Raw genomic sequence first — 22,287 nt, 5'->3', positions numbered from 1 at the left:
AATTTTAAGGGAAAGTTTGTTTGGGTGAAATGTTCTTGGTAGGATTAGTTAATGAGGCATGAGGCTAAAAATCCTGTTGGCTAAATGTACATGGGATGTGGAAAAATAGGTAACTGAGAAGGAGTTACATTCTGATACTGTTGTTTGGATTTGGGTGGCATGTTAGTCTCGCCTATGGACCAGGAATGCATTGTTCAGAGCAGGGGCAATCAACATGGCTAGTTGTTGAGAGCTGTTTAATGTCTCTGGGTTATATATCTGTAATTTCTCACATTATGGTTTGCTCATAACTTGGGACAGCTCTTTGTACAGACATCTTTATTTTTTCTATAATATTGCCAAGCACCATGGTACAACATCATTGGGGATTTTCAGTGCTAGGGTACCTAAAAGAATACATGCAAAAAAAAAAAAACTGAAAGAAGATGCAAAAGCTTTAATATTCTCTAGTATCCAGTAGCATGAAACCACAATAACTTTCTACAAAATGTTACATCTTTTTATTCAAAATGAATATTTGAAATCTTTGCTTTACAAGAAGTTTCTGTTAATTCCACACTTCACAGTCTAATTTTCCTTCCTAAACAACAGCTCTGATAATCGTATCCTAAACTCCATCAATCCTACCCCACTTCCCAGCCGTGATCCTAAGATAGTTTAGTAAGCTCTTAAAATAAGGCTCCATTAATTTTACAGAACAGGTCAGAAGACATTCACTAGTACTATATATCTGGAGTTTCTGTGGAGTCAATTAAAATACAGCCACATTTTTCTGAATAAGCAAAGCATATTTTTTATGATAGCATAACCTTTTTCTCCAGTGATGTTTACTTCCCACTTCATAAAATTCAGGGATCTGTAATGAATTTCTCAGATATTACTGATGATTAGTAAAGTTCATTTATGTTTCCTTTACGCTTAATTTGGAACTTTCCTTATGCTTTCTAGATTTTTATAACAAAATAGGTTCATTTGATTAAATATAAATCTCTTACATGAAAGAATCAAAACTCAATCTATTCAATCTCTTTTTAGAAATAGTGGGAAATTTGGAACCTTTTTTTTTTTTTTTTAAATCAAGGCTTATGTAGTTGTTATGTATTTCTTGGTAATTTTGCAGATTTTGATGCAAACAGACACAAAGCCTTTTTCGTGGGAGCCACAATTATTGGTTTTGGTTTTCTTCTAGTTTTTTTTTTTTTAGTTGTATTTGATTATTTTTCTTATGGAAAGTTTAAAATCAAGTAGGTGGTAGAAGGCAAAAATTATGACAGTTCATTCCACAGTGTTTTAAATGTTCCACAAATGGACCTACTTAGCTTTAACCCTCCTTTGCTAACATTCAGCTCATGTGATGGTTTGGTATTCTCGCGCCTGGCACTAATCATACAGGACATGGACTGTGTTAAGATATAGTACATATCTTTGTCAAAACAGTTGCCATAGGTACAGAATAGTACAGAAGTTTTGTTAGAATCATTTCTAAGGACATACGTGAATATGGTGTCCTGCAAAAGCTTTTCTCTTTGCAAAACTTTACTTTGGTATATGGCTGTGTTCATAGTGAATGTGTTTGGATGTTAAGGTGTCAGAGTGGCAATAATATCTAGGTGAGAGCAGTTTTACGTTCAAGATGTCATTTCATTCACAGCAATCCCATTTTTGCCACAGAAAATGTTTCCATTTAAATGAAATCATGTTTTTGAGTGAGGGGAACATGCTATATGGCATGTTTGGAAGCTCATGAGGCAAATCAACATAGCTAGATATAAGTGCACTTCTCTCAGTCTTGTTTGTGTATTGTAATAAAGATATTCTAATGACTGTAATATGCTGGTTTTCTCTACAAATGTATTAAATACTCAATGTATTTGCTAACCGTTAATGCCTTTGTTGTTGCAGATACAGCAGTGGTGTATAAAAATAGGAATGGACATGTTGTTGAACTGAATGTAGAAACAAATACAACTACATTATTATTGGAAAATACAACTTTTGTAAGTAATATATATTATTTACTCCTTTCTCAGTGGAAGTTTCCTAGCATTTTTTCCTGCAATAGAAGTGAGAGAGTATAATATTGAAGGTTACAGTAAATATGTTTATAACCTAGAGTATATTACATATAAATGGAAAGTATAATCCATTCCTCTGTCAGTGCATGATTTCTGAATAAAGTTATTTGTTGTTTTATTCAACCTGTGTGTAAATAACCAAGATGTTGAAGGATATGTTGTTGGCTGTAGCCCATGCTTTGTTTGGGCCCCTAGAAGGATCATGCCTGGCATATGTGCTGGCGAATCTATCTGATGTCTATTATAACAGATTTCGTAAACTGGTGGAATGCTATTCAAAATGTTGAGAGTTTTTTTCCATTAGAAAAGGGGAAAAGTGTTCAAAAGTCATATATACAAAGAAAAATGTATTTCTTAGTCCTGTTAATCTCTGGTTTACTTGTTCCTCTGTGCTTTAATGGAAAACTAGATGGTTGGGGATTATTCCTCTTGACTAGTAAATAGTACATACATGAGTGGTTTGTATATGTTTCTGACTAGCAGTAATTGCTTAGAAATATTTTAATGTCTTAGTCTAAATTTTCTTTTGCTTTGCTTGGTGCTGTTCTCAGTTGTTCTCTACTTATATCTTAGCTTGTAATTCTTGTTTATCAGGGTTTTGCAGCATAAATGTGTGGCTTGTCAATCTTTCCTCATAAATACACCGTACAGACCACTGGCTGTTATTGTTTATCCCTGGATTTTTAATTTCATAAAATCTTCTGCGTGTGCAGACCCCAAAGGATGACTCATTTTCATCAGCAGTTTTTGACAAGGGCTGATTTTATTCCTGGTCTGTTCCTGGCCTTTGCTGATACAGATTCCTCATTTCAAAGCATAAAGCCCCTGGTCACCTTTTCTTCTAACTTCTTGAACTAGAAAGAGGAGAGCAGAAGTTCAGGAGAAAGAACTTGATGCTGACTTCCTGAGTCAATGTAAAGATGAAGGAGAAAGGAGGAGAGAATTGTATTTTAAAGGAGTGTGTGTGAGGCTCCCTTTCTGTAAGTGGCACCTTCCATATGCTGGGATGTGCCTCAGAGTACTTTCCAGCCCCAAAAAGACTGGCAGACAAAAGTGGGTTAAAAAGTGAATTTCTGTAACACACAAACCACAAAGTATTGTGGAAGCATTTTCCGGCTTATCTGTGTATGTGTGTGAGCACTTGGGTGGCTAAGTAGAGGATTAGCTGTGTCAGGCCTACCTGTTGCCTTCAGTGTGTAACTTTAATGCAAGCAGCTACTTGGACATCCCTGGCTATAAAACTTGACTTTAATTACAAGACTTGAGTTTTCTCACAGATGAATTCATATGCTTTTGGCTGCAAGTATTTGGCTCATGCAATGTCAAGTGTAATGCCAGCATGACAGGCTATTCAGGCCATTATGCTAAACCAGTCTTGCCAAGTAATGATGGATCAGTATGGATAGGCTGCTTCACACGGCGAGCGTCGCCTCTTTTTGGAAAGTTGCTCTTCTCTGGGCTTTTTGTGGAACTGTTTTATCCTTAAGTCATGCAGACTGAGAGAGCTCTAGACACTAGATATCTACTCTTAATTACATGCGGGAAACGGATCCAAAATGGATAATGTGGATAATATTCAAGCAACCATTTCACAGTTATGTGTGGAACAGAGATAAATAAAAACATAAGTGTGTTTTTTTTCCTGCAAAGCTCCTCTCTCTGCACAATTAAAAGTAAAGAGTGTTAGAGCTAAATAAAGTTAATTCCAGCTGAAAACAGAGCAGAAGACTCTGTAAGTTTGTTGGTGTAAGTTGCAGAAAGCAATGGGAAATGTTGCTGTGCTGAGCTGTCTGTTGACAAGGTGGCCAGCAATCCTAACTGAAAAGCATAGCATCACAGGGGCAGACTGTACGGCTGAAATCAACAGCTGTCCTGTTCTTCTGAGCTCCATTGTCTCCAAATTCTCCCTGCTAAATGTACTCTTACAAAGGTAGACACCTGGATCGTTAATCAAACATTTTCCTCGCTCAGTGTCACATCTGCTTAATCACTGGTGCATAATTAGAATGGTGCTGCAGAGCTGTCTTGTATTAATAAAAAATACGGTACAGATCAACAAAGGCAGTGGCAGTGCAAGTCCCCTCATTCTTCCTTATCAAAGAGTTTTAGTCATGGAAGAGTCACCTTTCAATGGGAGTTATTAGTCTGTTTCAATCTGCATTCCCTCTCCTGTTTGCCTCTTTGCTCAAGCAGGCTGCAGAAGTGGCAGGTTTTTCTTAGCAATGTTGATAATTGTCCATTGAAAATTGAACTGCCATGATAAACTCATTGCACAGAGGCAAGGGGCTAGTCATGACTCTTTGTCACTCCTGACTGGGCTGTGTTTGAACCAGCAGTGCAGAAGATGTTTTCTTTTTTCCTCATTACTAATCCCCCGAAGCAGTCTTCCGCTGTGTACAGGTCACTGTCTCCTTGCGTCTTAGAGGCTGCCATTTTTGTGCGAAGTACATTTTATCTATCCTTCTGTGTGTTGCTTATTGCCTAAAAGTCAGAGATAGCCCTACTGAGGAGCCACTATGCTCACTGTGCATGTGTATCACCAAAAAAGCAGACTGCAATATTTTTTAAAAACATGTGTTATCTATGAAAAAGTTTTTTTAAAAAAATAACACTTAAAAAATACTTTTAAAAATAGCCATGCACCTGGAAAGAAGATAGGCTAGTGTTTTATTGTTCTAAGATGCCCATTTCCATTCTGTAGGGAAGTATCTATCCAACATTCCTGAGGTGAAAGTTTATTAGTTCATTAGATTCTGTTCAGACAGTAGAACAAATTACTGCACTTCATTTGTCTTTTTCAAATAGGATCCTTTTCTGTAATGAATCTATTAGTAAAACAATCTGTCCTATACATCATAGAATCACAGAATTTTAGAATAGTTTGGGTTGGAAGGGACCTTCAAGATCATTGAGTTCTGACCCCCCTGCCAGGGGCAGGGACACCTCCCACTAGCCCAGGTTGCTCAAAGCCTCATCCAGCCTGGCCTTGAACCCCTCCAGGGATGGAGCATCCACAGCTTCTCTGGGCAACCTGGGACAGTGCCTCACCACCCTCACAGAAAAGAATGTCTTCCTAATATCTGATCTAAATCTACCCTCTTTCACTTTAAGCCTGTTACCCCTCATCCTATCCCTACACTCCCTGATCAAGAGTGGTTCCCCATCTCTCCTGTAGCTCCCTTGAAGTACTGGGAGGCTGCTGTATGATCTCCCCAGAGCCTTCTCTTCTCCAGGCTGAACAACCCCAACTCTCTCATCCTGTCCTCGTACAGGAGGTGCTCCAGCTCTCTAACCATTTTCATGGCTCTCCTCTGGACCCACTGCAACATGTCCGCATCCTTCCTGTGCTGAGGACTCCAGAGCTGGATGCAGTACTGCAGGTGGGGTCTCATGAGAGTGGAGTTACAGGGGAAGAGTCATACTTCTGATGCAGCCCAGGACACAGTTGGCTTTCTGGGCTGGAAGCACACGTTGCCAGCTCATGTTCAGCTTCTCATCAGCCAACTCACCCAAGTCCTTCTCTTCAGGGCTGCTCTCAAGCCATTCTCTGCCCAGCCTGTATTTTTGCTTAGGATTGCCCTGAACTGTGTGTAGGACCTTCCACTTGACCTTGTTGAGCTTCATGAGGTTTGAACAGGCCCACCTCTCAAGCCTGTCAAGGTCCCTGTGGATGGCATCCCTTCCCCCCAGCACGGTGACTGCACCCACAGCTTGGTGTTGTCAGCAAACTTGCTGAAGGTGCACTCAATCCCACTGTCCATGTCTCTGACAAAGATGTTAAACAGCACCGGTCCCAGTACCAACCCCTGCGGAACTAATTAAACTTTTAGCAAAGCAAATGCAAAGCACAAGGAATATCTTTTTGCATCTATGAAGTTCATAATTTAAAGATGTTTTCTAATACGTATTTATCCTCTGGGTACAGCTGTGTAGTGCATCCTGTTTAAGATGTCTAATAAACAGTTAATGTTTTGAGCCAGCAGCATATAAATGTTAACAGCTGGAGGCTGGGCAAGTCTTCTATTAAATTCAGCCAAAAAAAGCCCTAGACATTAATCACTTTGTGGCATCCTGATGTTTGCGACGCTGCCTCAATATGTGATTACAATATGTTCTCTATCATCTGTCCGAGGTTCCTGTCACGGTGATCGTAAATGACATACCTACAAGTTTTTCAGCATTTAGCAATATTTTATTACTCATTACAGTTCCAAAGTAAGTAACACTATCACGTTTATCTTAGTAATTTAAGTGTTTGATAGGCATTTTACTTATTCCTTTTGCCATCAAATATAACATAAAGTCAGTAAGAGCAGGTTACTGGTTCATACCCATCCGCAAGATCTGCTTAAGCTGGAGAAGAAAACATGGAGGACCACATGGTTTCTTTTGCTCAGGGGTGGTTGTCCATCTCGTCCCTTATCATGCTTCTAGCTCAGCCTCTCTAGTCTGTTTTACAGTTTTTAAATCCAAAACAAAATGAAAAAAGCAAACATAGGAAAGAAAATGTGTGTCGGGACTATGTGTTCTGCTGTGGTACTTGCCAAATGCATTGAATCCTCTGAAAGAAGCCTTTAGAAATTTTGCCTTAGTTTATTCTTCTTAAAAAAACGCCAAAATAATTATGAAAATGGTAAATGTTATTTGTTAGCCCTCTGATCCTCTGCTTTGTGGTGGATGTATGCAAAATTATTTGGATGCCATGCATACAGCCTAACAAACACTCAGTCCAGGATCCTCGGTTGGAAGTTAATCTAGTGTGACTCCTTAAGCCTTTTGAATGTAGATGATGGGATATATATTGAATCATCAAAGAAGAGGCTATTGATCCATTTGCAGTGCTTGATGAGATACGAGTATAATTGTTGTCAATTTGGAAACCCTAGAATAGGGTCTTGTATTTAGAACTGCTTCCCCCAGGCTATATGCTTTGGACCCTTCTTAAACCCAGCAATTCCTGACGTGTTCTCCACCTTGATTTCGGTGCCTTTCCAGAACTCTTTTCCAGCTCAAGGGGAAACTGCATCCTGGTGCACAGGATGCAAACCTCTTTCCAGGGCCTTGCTGGGAGTATACCCGAGAGTATGTTGTGTTGTTGTATTAATGTGGGCCTTCTTTTACACAGGGATGGAGAGGGAACAATTACTTCTTGCTGCCTGCTAATTAGAGGATGGCACCAGAAGGGTGAGCAGAGCAGGAGTAGTCTTGGCTCATGAATCATGATTAGGCTGTGGCAGCCCAGCTGTGAAAACCCATGGAGGCCTTGCAGCCAAAAGCGGAGAATGAGAGTTTTAGTCCGAGCAGAGCTCTTGGCAGGGACTGTTTTGTGGTGTTCTACAGAGAGTTGTTCATAAACAGCCCTTCTTGATGATAGTTCTCTTCTTTTTGATATTTTTATTGTTTTGTGTTCCCCAGCACCACACCCCCCTCCTCTTTTGATGCAAAACTCAGTGCAGCAGCTTAATGCAATTATAGGTCCTTTGTTGATTAATGTAGATTTAATTGCAGGAGTAGTTTACATGCTTATATTTTAAGAGCCTTGCACAAGAGATTAATGAAAGGGTGCATAATGGTAAATACATTAAACAACATTATATAACCACATAAATATTAGTAATTGTTGCAACACTGGACATTTTAATTACCCACACATGTTGTAAATAGGTGGTTATGAACATTGTAATATTATCTCTGCTCTCCCATGCTCCTCTAAATGTTAAATAACCCTCTCAGCAAAACCTTTTCAGTAGAGGGGTTTTTATGAATTAGGGTTTATTGTTGCAGTGCACCACCATGCATAGAGATGGGAAAGCCTGACAGATGGAAGGGTTTGCAGTCACTGTGGCTTGGTGGTGGCCGTTGGTTTTTGTCCAAATGGAGGAGGTTTCACTACACGAAATGCAGGGGACAGTACTCCAAACTGTCAGGTTAGGGTAGCTCTGTGTAGGATCATTCTAAATAATAGTCCTGGTGAGATCATTCCTTGATACAGAAACTAGTTAAGGGTTAACTATACCAAAAGTGGGCAATGGGGGAAGAAAATTTTGTGATTTACTGATTAGAGGTGATTTTCTACTAGGGAGGCAATGGCGTGAGGTTCCTGTGAGCTGCACAGGTCTGTTCATGCCTTGTTTGTATCCTACAGTCACCTCCTCATGTGTGTGAAAGTATTTTGGGACTACATGGGGAGTTTGAGGTGGGTTTGGGGGATTTGGTTTGTGTTTTTGTAAACCACCCATCCAGGATGGCCATTGTCCCCAAGGTGGAGTTCAGTTTAGGTCATGTTTTAAGGCACATTCATCTTTTACACTGGATAGGAAACCTGAGTGTTAACAGTTACAACACGTAGCATTGCAGTGGTTTTGGGTCTAGATTAAATGCTTGCGTGACACAAGAAATAGTGTCTCAAGAAATGTAACCTTGGAAATCCAAGTTTCTCAACATTCTAATTATTCTGCATTTTCCTAGTTAGAACCTGACTCTCTCCTCAGAGGTCCTGTTTTTACTACTACGAGCCTTGCCCTTCTAGTAGGCTGTGTTCTCAAATGCTCTCTCATGTAACCTCCCCATGGTCCATCTTCTCCTTACAGTTGTAGCAGTGGTAATGGAAGAAAAAAATCCCATTGTTCCCTTAATTGCTGGTGCCACCCAAGGAATCTGCTACATTCCACAAGCCTTCTAATTTTGCAGCTAGTGCAGTTCTGTCCTATCTGATTCCTTGTATGCGTTGCCATTTGGTCAGTGTCTGTCTGATAAGTTGAGCTGAATATCTGTGAATGCTAATGAACTCCCATCATCAATGTTCAATTATACCATTCAGTTAAAGTTCTGATACAGATGTAAGTATATGATATAGAGATGTATGCTTTCCTAAGTAGTAGTATTGCTACCAGGCTTTAAAGTAACATTCTAGAGTTCTTGAAATATTTTATCCTGGATGAATAACAAAAATTTTATAAAGGCTAAATGTGTGTAGAGCGAGCACTAAACAATAATTGCAGAAGGATAACAGCAGGAGTGTGGAAGATGTAAGTTTCCAGGAAAAGTAGTACAAGAAACTGAAACAGAAGGAGGGCTAAAACTAAAGGGAAAAAAAAACCCAACAGCAACAAAGTAAACTCCACAAAAGTGAAAATTTCCTTTAGGTTTTAGCTGTTATGTATTATTTTACTTAAAACTATCCAACTGAAACTATGAAAAAAAAGTAATATAAAGTGTTTGACAGATGTTAAGGATACATTCTTACAGCTCTGGGCTAGACTATATTATAGGTGACTTCCATCTGTCTGCGCTGTAGCATATTTTTGAAAGACTATGAATAAGGCACTGATTTAAATGTTATAGTAGTTAAAATCCACAAAAATAGTAACCCCAGCATTTTATAGTAGGTGAAAGAATAGAGCAAAGATGAAGGGAGTAGCCAGTACATCAATAACTCAGAACAAGGCTTTAACAAAATAGAAGAAATAAAAGAGAGCTGACACTGAGGGGCCCTTGCTGAGGATGCAGAACCTAAACCCAGCCTGAAACTTCTCAAACACAGTCACAACAGGCATTTCTGTTAATGGCAAAACACACATAAAATGCAAAATTTAAAAAAAAAAAATCATCAGTGCAAAATGTTGACATTCCAAATCGACATTATATTGTTTATTGGAATTTTGTTTTCCATTTTAGGCATCCATATGGAAAGGTGGAAGAAAAGCCAGTGTGTGTGTGTGTGTGTTTGTGGGGGTTGTCCCTAATATTTATTCATTGCAGAATTGCTTTTTGTTTTGCTTTCACTCTTACTGTCTCAAGCTGTTGTCATCTTTTCCTGCTATGGAAAACTATTGTTTAGTAGGACATGTTTGTAATGTGGATGAGAGAAGGAAGCTGGAAAGCTGAAGGGCAAAAGACTCTTTAAATGCACTGTGTCTCTTTGCCTCCCTTTGGCTTTTACCCTTTCAGTCTATGGTGACAGTGAGACTAGCAGTCCTTTCTTTTCCATGGGATTGTCACATCATGCATCACTGTGAACAGAAGAATTAAAACTGTAATCACGTGAGGTATTTCAAAGAAACCTAGAAATGCAGTGTTTAGTACAGTTGGGCCTAATAATCCAGTCAGTGGGGGTTTTGGTTGGAGGAGGAATGCAAGATCAGATATGAGATCATTCTTTCATGTCTGAAAAAGTGAAATGGTATCAAACTGACAAATACGAGGGGTAAAAGGAAATTACCTTCCCTTTTTCCTTCTCTTCTGCCTTTCCTCTGTTGTGGTCTGGAAAGGGGATAAGGGTATATATGGAGCGCACAGTGCAGCACCATTTTGAATTCCCCACCTTCTAATTAGCTGATTCTGTGCAGTGATGCAGAGGGAGACTAGGAAACTAGCTCTGCTTCTACATCCAGGGACCATGCCTAATTAGCCAGCTGTATTTCTCCCTGTTTCAGAGCTTATTTGTCCAGAGCTGCATTCCTTAGAGATCAAGCACAGCTACACCATAGAGGCATAGTCATAAGGGGCAGCATTTAGGTCTGTCTTCCTGAACAAGTGCTCAACAGCTCCTGACAAAGCAAGAAGCTTGAAAAGTTGCAGATATGCAGACATGATAGTGGAACAAGCATCCTCCAGAGTTTTCATAACAAGACACCCGAGGTTTTATAACTCCCAATGTTTCCAATATGATATTTTCCCAACACTTTCTTTAAAACACAAAAATATGTTCTCGTGAGAAGAGAGCAAACCCTTGGGGTCAGAGTCTTCACAAACTTCTTTTTAATTAATAAATATATCTAATCCCTGATGTGAATGTCCCAACAGACAATCTCCCAAGGGCTTGAGTGGCAAATGTCACATCCTACAGCAGGGACTGAAACTTTCCTTTCTTTTAAGCCTATCACCAGTTGATCATACCTCCTCAGCTATGTAGTCAGGCATCTGTTGATTGATGAAATACCTTAGACACCCTCATGGGGAAAAAACAAAATCGATCTTTTCTTTTAGTGAACTCACAGATTGTGAGCTTACTTGCCGTGTTAGGCAAGAGGAGTGAGTCAGATTTTTCTTTTCCCTGTTATTAATCTAGAAGGGCTTCTTCTGTGTGTACAAGTAGACAGTTTGAATTTATAGCCAAAATTGCACTTGTCTTTACCAAAAAAACCAAACCAAACCAAAACAAACAAACAAACAAACAAAAAAAACCAAAACAGACCTCTAAGGAAATTTAAATCACTTTAAGTGACTTTAATTCACTTAAATCTCTCTGAAATTCTATTAGAATTAAACAGAATCACAGAATGGTTGAGGTTGGAAGGGACCAAAGGAGATCATTTAGTCCAACCACCCTGCTCAAGCAGGGTCAGCTAGAGCATGTTGCACAGGGTTGTGTCTGGGTGGGTTTTTAATATCTTCAGAGAAGCAGACTCCACAATATCTCTGGGCAACCTGTACCGATGCTCTATCACCCTCACATAAAGTAGTTTTTCCTCATATTCTTGTGGAACTTCCTGTATTTCGGTTTATACCCGTTGCCTCTTGCCCTGCCGCTGGGCACCACTGAAATAGTCTGGCCCCATCCTCTTGACACCCTCCCTTTAGCTATTTGAATGGATTGATAAGATCCCCCCTCAGTCTTCTCCAGGCTAAATGGGCCCAGCTCTCTCAGCCTTTCTTCATAAGAGAGAAGCTCCAGTCTCCTAATTGTCTTTGTAGCCCTTCCCTGGACTCTCTCCAGTAGTGCCATGTCTCTCTTGTACTGGGGAGCCCACAACTGCACACAGTACTCCAGATGTGGCCTCACCAGAGCTGACTAGAGGGGGAGGATCACCTCCCTCAACCTGCTGGTGACACTCTCCAAATGCAGCCCAGGATACCATTGGCTGCCTTGGCCACAAGGGCACATTGCTGGCTTATGGATAACCTGCTGTCCACCAGGACTCCCCAGTCTGCTGCTCCCAGGTCCTCCTACTTTCCAGAAGGCCATCCTCCAGCCTGCACTGGGCATGAGGAGCCACTCCTCCCAATTTTGTATCGTCAGCAAACTTGATGAGGGTGCTCTCTGTCCCTTCATCCGTGTCTTTGATGAATAAATTGAACAGTATTGGACCAAGTATTGACCCCTGGGGTACACCACTAGCTACAGGCTTGTAACTAGACTGCACTGCTGATCACAATTCTCTGAACTCTGCCCTTCAGCCACTTCTCAACCCACCTCACCATCCACTCATCTGACCCACCCTTCCTGAGCTTACCTATGAGGATGTTGTGGGAGACAATGTCGAAAGCCTTGCTGAAGTCAAGGTAGACAATATCCACTGTTCTCATCTACCCAGCCTGTCATTCCATCACAGAATGCTATCAGATTGGTTAAGCATGTTTTCCTGTGTTTGAGCACAGTAGAAATCTGTTCTGAACGCTTTGCAGATACAAAAGGATGCTTTGAGGGTTTTTTCCTCTTCTTGCCTCAAGTCTGTAGATCTATCTTCTAGCTTTTGATACTGTCATGCTCTTGCATCAAACTAATACACAACTTATCTTCCAAACTAATTTTTTTTCCCCTTGATTTCTTTGAATAGCTTGATTCTAATTATATTACCTAGGAACTTGAGTTTAATCTGTATATCAGAACATAACATCTTCCCAGTTTATTGGAAGATTAGCTTTTTTTTTTTTTTTAGGAGTAACTCCTTAGCTATTCTGACTGTATTAGTTTGTGACTTCTACTTTGTGTAACTTAAACCCTTGTTGAATTCATTAGTTTAGCAGTGGGATTAGGCTAAACAGAACAGGATGCTTAAGAAGTAAAATAAGGGAAAGCCTTCCTTTGAATAGTGGATAGATCTTGTAGATCTTGTTCTGCCTAGCTATTTGTTTATTTTCTTTCATCTTGTACCGTTGTGGTTCTGTTATTTTTTCTATCCTACTTTTTCTATTCTTATCTGCATTTTTCACTACTTCCTTTTCCTTTCATTCTGGAAGTAGATGTCTTGAGATTAATTTAAAATTATTTCCTTCAGTGCCCTTTAAAGCACATTCTTATCTTCCTCATACATTAGATGCATTAAATTCTTTCTGACGTCAACATTACCCCTTGATTAAATTACAGCCCTGAATTCAATTAGGTGTCATGTAGTCTTGAATAGATAAAAAGCAATATTGGTTTTATAATGCTAACTTGTTTTTCATTTTGCTCACCACTAAGCATTTTCTGTCTTACAAGAAAGAGTTTTACTTTAGTGCAAGTTGTCTTGCAAAATGTTTATGTATGAGGCGTTAAAAGAAAAGCAATAGAAACATGGTGCACACTGTCATGTAGTCTTGAATAGATAAAAAGCAATATTGGTTTTATAATGCTAACTTGTTTTTCATTTTGCTCACCACTAAGCATTTTCTGTCTTACAAGAAAGAGTTTTACTTTAGTGCAAGTTGTCTTGCAAAATGTTTATGTATGAGGCGTTAAAAGAAAAGCAATAGAAACATGGTGCACACCTATTCTTTTTTTTTTTTTTTTTGGTATGCTATCTTTAAGCCTAGCCTAGTGGTGGATCTCTCTTATAATTGTTCCTGAAGTACACATCAACCAAAGTGTCTTCTTTCATCCTCTAAACAAATTGGTTATGGTTAGTGCTTGCAGTCATGGTAAAAACCTCATCAACTTCTTAATTGGTATTTAGTGTCAAAGCCCCATTCACCTGTTGCCATTGTACTGATACCAGCAAATTAGTCTAAGAATTATATGAGTCCTTCTTTTGTGAAAATTACAGAGGTTTTCTAAACGAGACCTCTCTTATGAATGGGAAGTTCTTAAATTAACTGTAAGAAAATTTGGAAAAATGATCCGTCTTATTGCAAACTCACTTTTGTTGTTACTTCGTTTTAGGTAACATTCAAAGCATCAAGATACTCAGTTTCACCAGACTTAAGATTTGTTCTTCTTGCGTATGACATTAAACAGGTAAGCCAACTATTCATAATCAAAGAGCCTCTAAATTAAAACTCTGAAACGCTTGTTCTTTTGTATACTTCATCTGTGATTCTACATAGTATAATATGATTCATGTACTTGATTTCCCAAAAGCTTCTGATGAAATGATAGTGAAGTATGTATTTAAATGTGAACAGAAATGCTGCAAGGTTCTCAGCTGAGGCAAATTGCCATGGCTCCTGTGAAATGTCATGCCAGTTTATATAGTAGAGGTTTCATAACCCTTTAACTGTTCTGTTACTGGATGATTATATGAAAGCCTGTCCTTCGTTATTCCTTCCTGTTTTAAACAGCTGTACATGTCATTTATGAGCTATACTAAAAAAAAATAAAAATTGGTTGGTTCATGTCATGGAAGTTTATTCTTGGCTTCAGTAGTCTGCAACCTGATGGTCTGAAAGCCTATTGGACTATATATATAATGCAGTGTATTCTTTGTTTCTCGTAGTATTTTGAGATTTTGCAGGCTCTTATATTGTCAAAAAGAGTTTTAATCAATAGTAACACGTAGAGTTTTCTAAAATTAATCTTTGAACACAAAAATTAAAAAGGTTTTATGAAATTCCTCTGTGCGTATTGGTTTTTGTATAAAAAGTGCTATTAAAATATGAACAGTTATTCGTTACAGAATAGTTCTGGATTGATAGACTCAGTGGTTATTCAAGCAAGTTTGAATTGAGGTTTATTTGGTTTTGGGTTGTTTGTTTTTTTTTTTACCAGTAAAATTAACAAATACTTGCTAATACCTGTGACCTTACTCTCAGAAGTCAGTGTTCACAAATGATAAAAGATTACCATTTTTTATCACATTATACTACAGTATAATAGTTTACTTATTGTTTTGTGTTGGTAACTGATAATACAATAGCTGTGTGTTGTGGATTGAAATTATTAGAACACTAAAACATTAATTTACAGGTCAGTATACAAACCTTTCCAGCCTCCTGGTAACATTGCTGTATTGATCTCTATACCTGCAGCTTTAATAGTTATATCTGCAAACTGGAAAATGTGCTGAAATAGTCTAAAGGTGTTGATGTAAAATGATTTGTTTACTTGTGACTAGATCCAAGTAGGTTTTCTTCTACCAATTCTAGTGGATTCTGGTTCAATCTCTTTTTATGATATATGTGGACCAGTAAACCAGGAGTTGCTGTTGTTCAGTTCAGTGTTTTTGTTGTAGAGGGTTCCAGTTTTATTCCTGTCTGAAAAATATTTGCTCCTTGCTTTTTCCCTTCTTGATTGCTTCTTTTTGTGTGAAAGAGCTCAATAATCCCTTATACTGACTTGATTTCCTCATTTGATGTGTTGAAATTTTCATTTTGTATGAGTTTGGGATTTTCTTAGGAGTTTCATATATACCCAATGCAGAAATGTAGGAAAACATTAAAATATCTGTTACATTTTATTACACCAAAATGTAGTAACATCAGGGATGAATCCCTGCCCCACAGTAAAGACGGTCCAGTGATGTGGAAATAACTCTGAATGCATGCTGAATATATCACTTTGCAGGAGAACTCTCCACATTTCACTCTTGGTTTTGTTGCAAAAGGAAACTTTTCCTTCCTTTTACAGTCCAGTTGCTGGTAGTTACTTAAGAGGGGTGAGGTTTGCAGCGTTTACATTTTGCATCTAGCTGTTTCCTTTATTCAAGTATATTGACAAGAAGTAATTAAAATGGGAAATGAGCAGTCTGTGGTGGTAGTCCTGGATGGCTTTGGATGGGGCTTGTGATGCTTACTCTTGAGTGCGCCAGCTGGGCTCATGGCTTTCAAACCAGAAATGTGCTATAGTTGTTGTGTCCTCTAGAAGTAGTAGTGAAGGTTAATAACTGGATGTTGTCAGCCAGAACCTGGGTTGATGTAAATAATAATAATGCCAGTGAAGTCTGTTACCTGTCTGTTTCTTAGGATGGAAGGGAGAATCCCCTAAAAGAGCATAAGCCAATTCTTTCAGAACTTAACAAAAATACTATTGTGAATATGTGGTAAAAAGCCTTCTTTCCTTCAAATTTTCTGATTCTTGGGATTTTTATTAGGCTGGTGAGGCACTTAAGTTTTCTCAAAATCTGTTGGGGAAGAGGTATGCAATGCCCTGGAAAGCCTCTTTATTTCTGCGTAACTGATGCTCCCTAATAACATGAAGGGTTAACTTAGTGTTCATTCTTCTTGAGACTTCTCTTTCCATTTTTTTTTTTTTTCTCAGTCAGAGCCAGACTTATTGGGTCTAGATGAGAAGAAATACACCCATCTACCTTACTACTTCCCCTGGCTGTTAACTACAGCTTATTGCCTATAAAATTAAAATTAATAGTAAGCAGCATAACTTCACGGGAATTTTTCAAATAAGTTTCAGTAGAATCAGGCCAGATTCTTTCTTCATATCTCATTTGAGAGTAATTTTTTATGAAACTGAGGATTTGCTTATTGTCATGTTACAACACATGCTTGAGTCTTTAATAATACCCTTTATAAGGAACTACAGGTAACTTGTAAGCATTTAGTTGGTCTCACCATCTGCTGTAAACTGCCACAGAAACCTGGACTTTATTACCTATGTTTGCCTCTTAATTTTCTTTTTTTGTTAAGATTTAGGGGTATAATTGCACTGTAATGTATTTGATGGGATTTCTGCTTTTGTGGACTGCAAGGCTTTGGGTTTTTAAAATTATAATGGTTGTTTACATACATTAATCTGTGTTCTTTGTAACATACAGTAATACAGCTGGAACAGATTTATTAATCAACAGTTTTAGAAATAAACTGGTGTGTTTCAGCTGAACAGATTGGGGAAAAATAGAGACAAATGTTTCTTCAAGACATCTTGTCATGAAATTGTAATTAGAAACAAGGTTATTTTGATGTTTGGATTAAAAATAAATGTTGAGTTAAATTAAATAGTTGAATACTTATTTTACTGTTGTCAGCATTTTCTTTAATCTGTTTTATGCTTGGAATGGCAAACTTTAATTAAATTTGCAGTTGTTTCAGCACCATTAAGAATGTCCTCTATGCATAACGGGACATAAATCTGCATGAAAATAAGCCATCTTCGAATACAAAAGTAATAATTGAATGAATCATTTAAATCATGCTTAATTGAAGGAACAAAACTATTTCATGTGGCATAGCAGCTGTTTTGGTGTAGCTCTGTAAACTTCATATGGAAGAAAATTCCTTTGCTAAGGAATTCAAAGTGTTGTATATTGATTTCTGGACATCACATTCCTTCTATCTATATCAGAGCAGGTCACGGAACGTAAGCCAGTCTTACTGGCATAAGCATTGTGACTGTCTGGCTTTTTTGTTTTTTAACAGAAGACTCTGGCAATTTCAGAGGTACTTTCTGTGTGTTCTTTGCTGCAGTATTCCATAGTTCTCCACACTTCTGAAATGCTTTCATCAATTCTCCAAGTTTTTTGACTTTGCCAAAACTTGTGTGGATTGACTGTGTGTAGTTCAGACTTTCTTCCTGTCACTCAATGTAATTTGGTCGGCATCACTGAAAAAGTCTCATTTTCAAGGTGACAGATCAGTAAGTAGGAACTAATTTGAGAAATGAACACACACGTTCCTGGTGAATGTCCTGCCGTCCTGATTCTTCTGAGACTGTGAACGCAGCAGCAGGAAACTATTGTATGTATTGTATGCAGAGAGGGGACAGTTTTGCAGTGCTATGTCCTTTTGATTCTGATTTTCCTTTGAAGATTGTCAAGGTATGAGCAAAGAATGTGATGCTCTTAGAGGCAGACCATCTAAGCCAGTTGAGATTTCCAGCTGAAAGGTTATTTCACTATTGCTTTTAATAAGGACTGTGCTAAAATGACATTTTAAATTTTTCTCACTCTACTGGTAGTGTTATTCACAACTACCAAAACCTGATTTATAGTTTGGATTAGAAAATGGAAATCAGACACTCTGTTCTTGTATTAATGGTAAAGAATGGGGCAATTTGCAGTGCAGTGAGCATTGAGGTCCTAAGAAATTCTTTTACCATTGGGGAACTTCAGTGTCCCTCAGCCAAAGGTTATACCTTGCAATTTGTCCCTGGAGTCCACCCAAAATGAAAATAAGATTTATTCTGGGTATTAGAAATGTTCTTGAAAAACAGATTAAAGTTCAACTCTTGTTTAGAAGCATAAGCATTTATACACTCTCTAAAAAAGGAAATATTTTCCACAATTAGGACTTCAAACTGCAATCTTTTTATCTAGAGAATTTTAATAAAACGATGTATTTAGTTTAAAGCACCATTACAATAAATTTTAATAATTCTTATAGTAAGATCAGGATGAAGAATAATCCAATCCTCTTCAGAAAGGAGGAGAAAAATAGTTTTAGATCTAAACATCACTCATTCAGTAGGAATGAAAACATATTTCGAAAAGTGTTTCTGGATGTTTGTAGTTTAATGCATGAATCCAGCACAGTGTCTGAAGCAAAGAAATCCCAAGAGAACAAAGTTACTTATCTGCTGTGTGCTGATGCCTGTCATCACTTCGCTGCTATAATATCTATTTTTAGAGGATAATGATAGGGAGTACTGACCACAGTCCACAGCAAATGGAGGGCGAATGGCAACAAGTGACAAGCTCATCAAGCTTTTAGAGATTGCCTCTGATACTGGCTTACTTGCGTGCACTGAAAAGATCTTCAGCAGTTTGTCTGCAGATTAGAAATCTTAAATTATGATTATCTATTCTGTATTAGGAGATTATCTTTCTTCCAATTAGGTGGAAACTAAATGTTCAACTGTCAGTAATCTTCTGGGTCAGTGAAATAGATTATTGAATTTTTTTCTGCAAAAATTAAAGGATAAAGAAGTTACATTGCATTATGTCTTATTTTTAATTAAGACACTGGTGTTAACGTGTGCAGGTGTTTTCGACAATATAGTTTATACAGTGCTTATGAAAACCTGGCTTTGAAGAGCATTATCTGGAGTACCAGCTAATGGCTGGTAACATGCAAAACAAAGATGAAGTGAAATCGGTCTTCTAACACATGGAAACAATATTTTCTCAACAAGATTATTGCACACAAAAGAATAACAAGGGCTTCTTAAACCAGCAGTTATCTGGACACAAATATTATATATAGCTCTGTCTATGATGTAAAGGTTTGATATAAAATCCATACTGTCAGCTTCGTGCTCCAGAAATGCATACTTTTTTATATAAATTTATCAGATAGCTCTTATTAGGAGTAGCAGAGTTACACCTGGAGAATCTGCATATCTTTTGCATTATTTGTTTCTACATAGGCATTATTATATTTACATTCTTGGCATATTTGTGATGGGATTATGATGCCACTCTCTGCCAGGGTGTTACTATGAGCACCTGCAGAACAGGGAGTGAACTATCACCATTTCTTCCTTTAAAAAAATTCTCAACTAAAAAAAGTAGGGAAATCAAGGTACTGTTTGGATGCTTCCACTTTTTTTTTTTTAAATTTAATATGAAAGCTATCATGTCGCATATATGTCTGTATGCTTACACTTATCTATTTTTCAGAAGCCTTTTAAAATTTGTTCTAGAAAGTGCTTGATTTCATCAGCTTGATTGATCTATGCAGAGTTAGCCTTGTGTAACAGTTAAAAAAATAGATCAGCCTTCACTTTTCATAGGAAACCACATGAGACAAGGTGCTGCTGCCTTTCAAATAACTTACTGGGTCTCTCTGTTCTATTTATACTTACAGGATTGCTGTTCAACCTCGAGCTTTATAAGTAAACAAAAGAAATTTATAAATAATTTGTGTTTAGGTAGAGGATGGCTCTTTCTTTCTCATTCAGAGTTGCCAGAGTTGAAAAATCAGGATTCATGTTCTCAACTTCTTGTTCAAAGAGAGTATTGAAAAAAGAACATTGTGCTTTGCTATTCTTCAGTAGAAATGAATTTTAGGGCATTTAACTTTTCAAACAAAATGTTTATTGACAGAAATGTGTTTATTTTCAATAATATTGTCATTATCAAGTATGAATACTGTTATTTCAGGAAGACTTTGGTAGTGTCCAGCTGAGTTTCCTAGATCCAGCAGTTTAGAAACTTACTCTTAACATAACTTTGATTTTATATTCCTATATCACATAATAATCCATGGGGACTGGAATCTCTGTGTGCTCATGCTATATAAATAGGCAATATTAAACCATTTAAGTCAGCAGTTCCCTTAATCTATGAACAATTTATTTTGCACAACATACGTTCTAGCTTCTGCTGTGAAAATGCCAACCCTATTAGATCCTCCCTGTTTCTCTTCTGTGTCTGATAATATGCAGAAATGTCCCAGAAATGTCCATTTTAAGTGAAGTGTGTGTCCATCACAGCCCATAGACAAAAAAGCACTGTGTTTCAAAGGTAGGTTTTTTTTTTAAATTCCACCTATCTCTTGCTGCAGTCTGTTCTATGTGCTAATGATGTTACCAGAAATAGTGTACAACGGAAAGCTAGTTTTACAATTACTTTGTAAGGTATGTAGAAGATGAGGTGTCAGTGACATTTTTGTCAAATATCTGTGAGACTAAATCTTCCTCAGCAATGCTGAATGCAAAAAGAAGTTGAATAAGTTGCTTGGTTGTTTGTTTTTGTTTTGTTTTTTAAATAAAAAAAACCAAGGACAGCCTGGATAAATAACAGGGCAAGGACTGTTAGGAGTCCTAATTGGAGACTGTATTAGTAGCTGTTAGAGGCTGGAAAAGCTGAACAGAACTTTCATTTGAGTTAAGATCTGCCAGACTTCACCACAAGCAACTAGAGTCAATGGATACACCCATCTGTTTTTAAAAATTCTTTGTTCTGTGTTCCCAAGAAATAATAATTCCCTTCATTGCTAACAAAATATATTTTACACCTCTCTCAGTTCTGAGAGGTTTTACCCTGAGCATGAATCATTGTTCAGCTGCTACACTTACTGATTTCTCAAATACAAGAGCAGGCTCACATCTTCAAATGCAGTGAATAAATTACTTCTGAGGAGCAAAATCACTTCATGGATCTGACTGACCCAGTATGTTAAAACATTATACTGAAAATATCACAGATGTTTTTATGATGTAGATATCAGCATGTTCCATAATGACATATATAGATCAAACTTAGAGACATACTATTTCTGTATGTACTGAACATAAGCAAGATGGAGTTACTTAAAGAACAGCCCTCTTAGCCAATGCCTACAGTCCAGTTTGTGTGTTCAGTACACTTAGAACATCCATTTTAAGCAATGGAGTTTTTTGCTTTTATTTCATTTTTCATTATATCTTCTATCTGAAATTCAATAATAATGTGACTTACTGAGAAATATGATATGCATTATAGCTTTCTCATTAAACTTTTAAATAAGATACCATTAGTATTGATGAATGTAATCCCAAATGGTCACTTAATCTTAAAATAGTCATTGATCACGCATTCAGAATTTTAGTCTTGCAGCCAAAATAATATATGTTATTAGGGGTCATGAATTTTATACCAAAAGGAATTAAGATCTTTCTTTGGCTGCAGTGTTATGAATTAGATTTACAAACTAGGGATGACTTAGTGAGTTTCTGTTTTTTCTAAATGCAACATTTGCTTTAAAAGTCTTTTCAGATACATTTGATATAGGAAATAGAATGCTTAGGCGAAGTCTAGAAGCCTGACATTTTCATCTTTTGAAATATTTTGAGTTTGACTGTTAAAAACAATTTTTAAAATAGTAATTAAGAGGCAGAGTTATTCCAAAATATTGATTGATGTGCTAGCATGTGGCTGGTCACAATAATAGCAGAAGTACTAGGTTGTTTTTTTAGTATCTTTAAAAAGGCTGAACCAAATCCCTGTGTAGTGGGGCCCTGTTTTATTTTCACATTTTAAATTTATATAAAGATGTATTTAAATAAACATATAAATAGATGCATATATTCAAATAAGTATAGATTGAAATATTTAATAGAATCATAGAACCACAGAATTGTTTGGATTGGAAGAGACCTTGAAGACCATCGAGTTCCAAGCCCCTGCCATGGGCAGGGACACCTCCCACTAGCCCAGGTTGCTCAAAGCCTCATCCAGCCTGGCCTTGAACCCCTCCAGGGATGGGGCACCCACAGCTGCTCTGGGCAACCTGGGACACTGCCTCACCACCCTCACAGTAAAAAAAAAATTCCTAATATGTAAATCTACCCTCTTTCAAGTTATTTATTAAAAAAAAAAAAAAAAAAAAAAAAAAAAACAACCAAACCAAAAAATTTAAAAAA

General features: G+C 37.5%; 1 protein-coding gene across 1 annotated transcript in view; it reads left to right on the top strand.

Moving 5' to 3' along the window:
- Positions 1–1,902: 1,902 nt before the first annotated feature.
- Positions 1,903–22,287, top strand: part of DPP10 (dipeptidyl-peptidase 10 (non-functional)) — a gene marked incomplete at its 5' end in the record, with an annotated part of 149,016 nt that continues 128,631 nt past the window's right edge. The window contains 2 exon segments of the mRNA XM_010075299.1: positions 1,903–1,997; positions 13,939–14,013. Coding sequence (XP_010073601.1) covers positions 1,903–1,997; positions 13,939–14,013 — 170 coding nt within the window.

Source organism: Pterocles gutturalis, unplaced genomic scaffold (assembly GCF_000699245.1).
Source record: "Pterocles gutturalis isolate BGI_N339 unplaced genomic scaffold, ASM69924v1 scaffold14127, whole genome shotgun sequence".
Taxonomy (NCBI): Eukaryota; Metazoa; Chordata; class Aves; order Pterocliformes; family Pteroclidae; genus Pterocles; species Pterocles gutturalis.
Note: the sequence above shows the minus strand (reverse complement) of the source record. Positions and strands in the feature narration are given on the sequence as shown.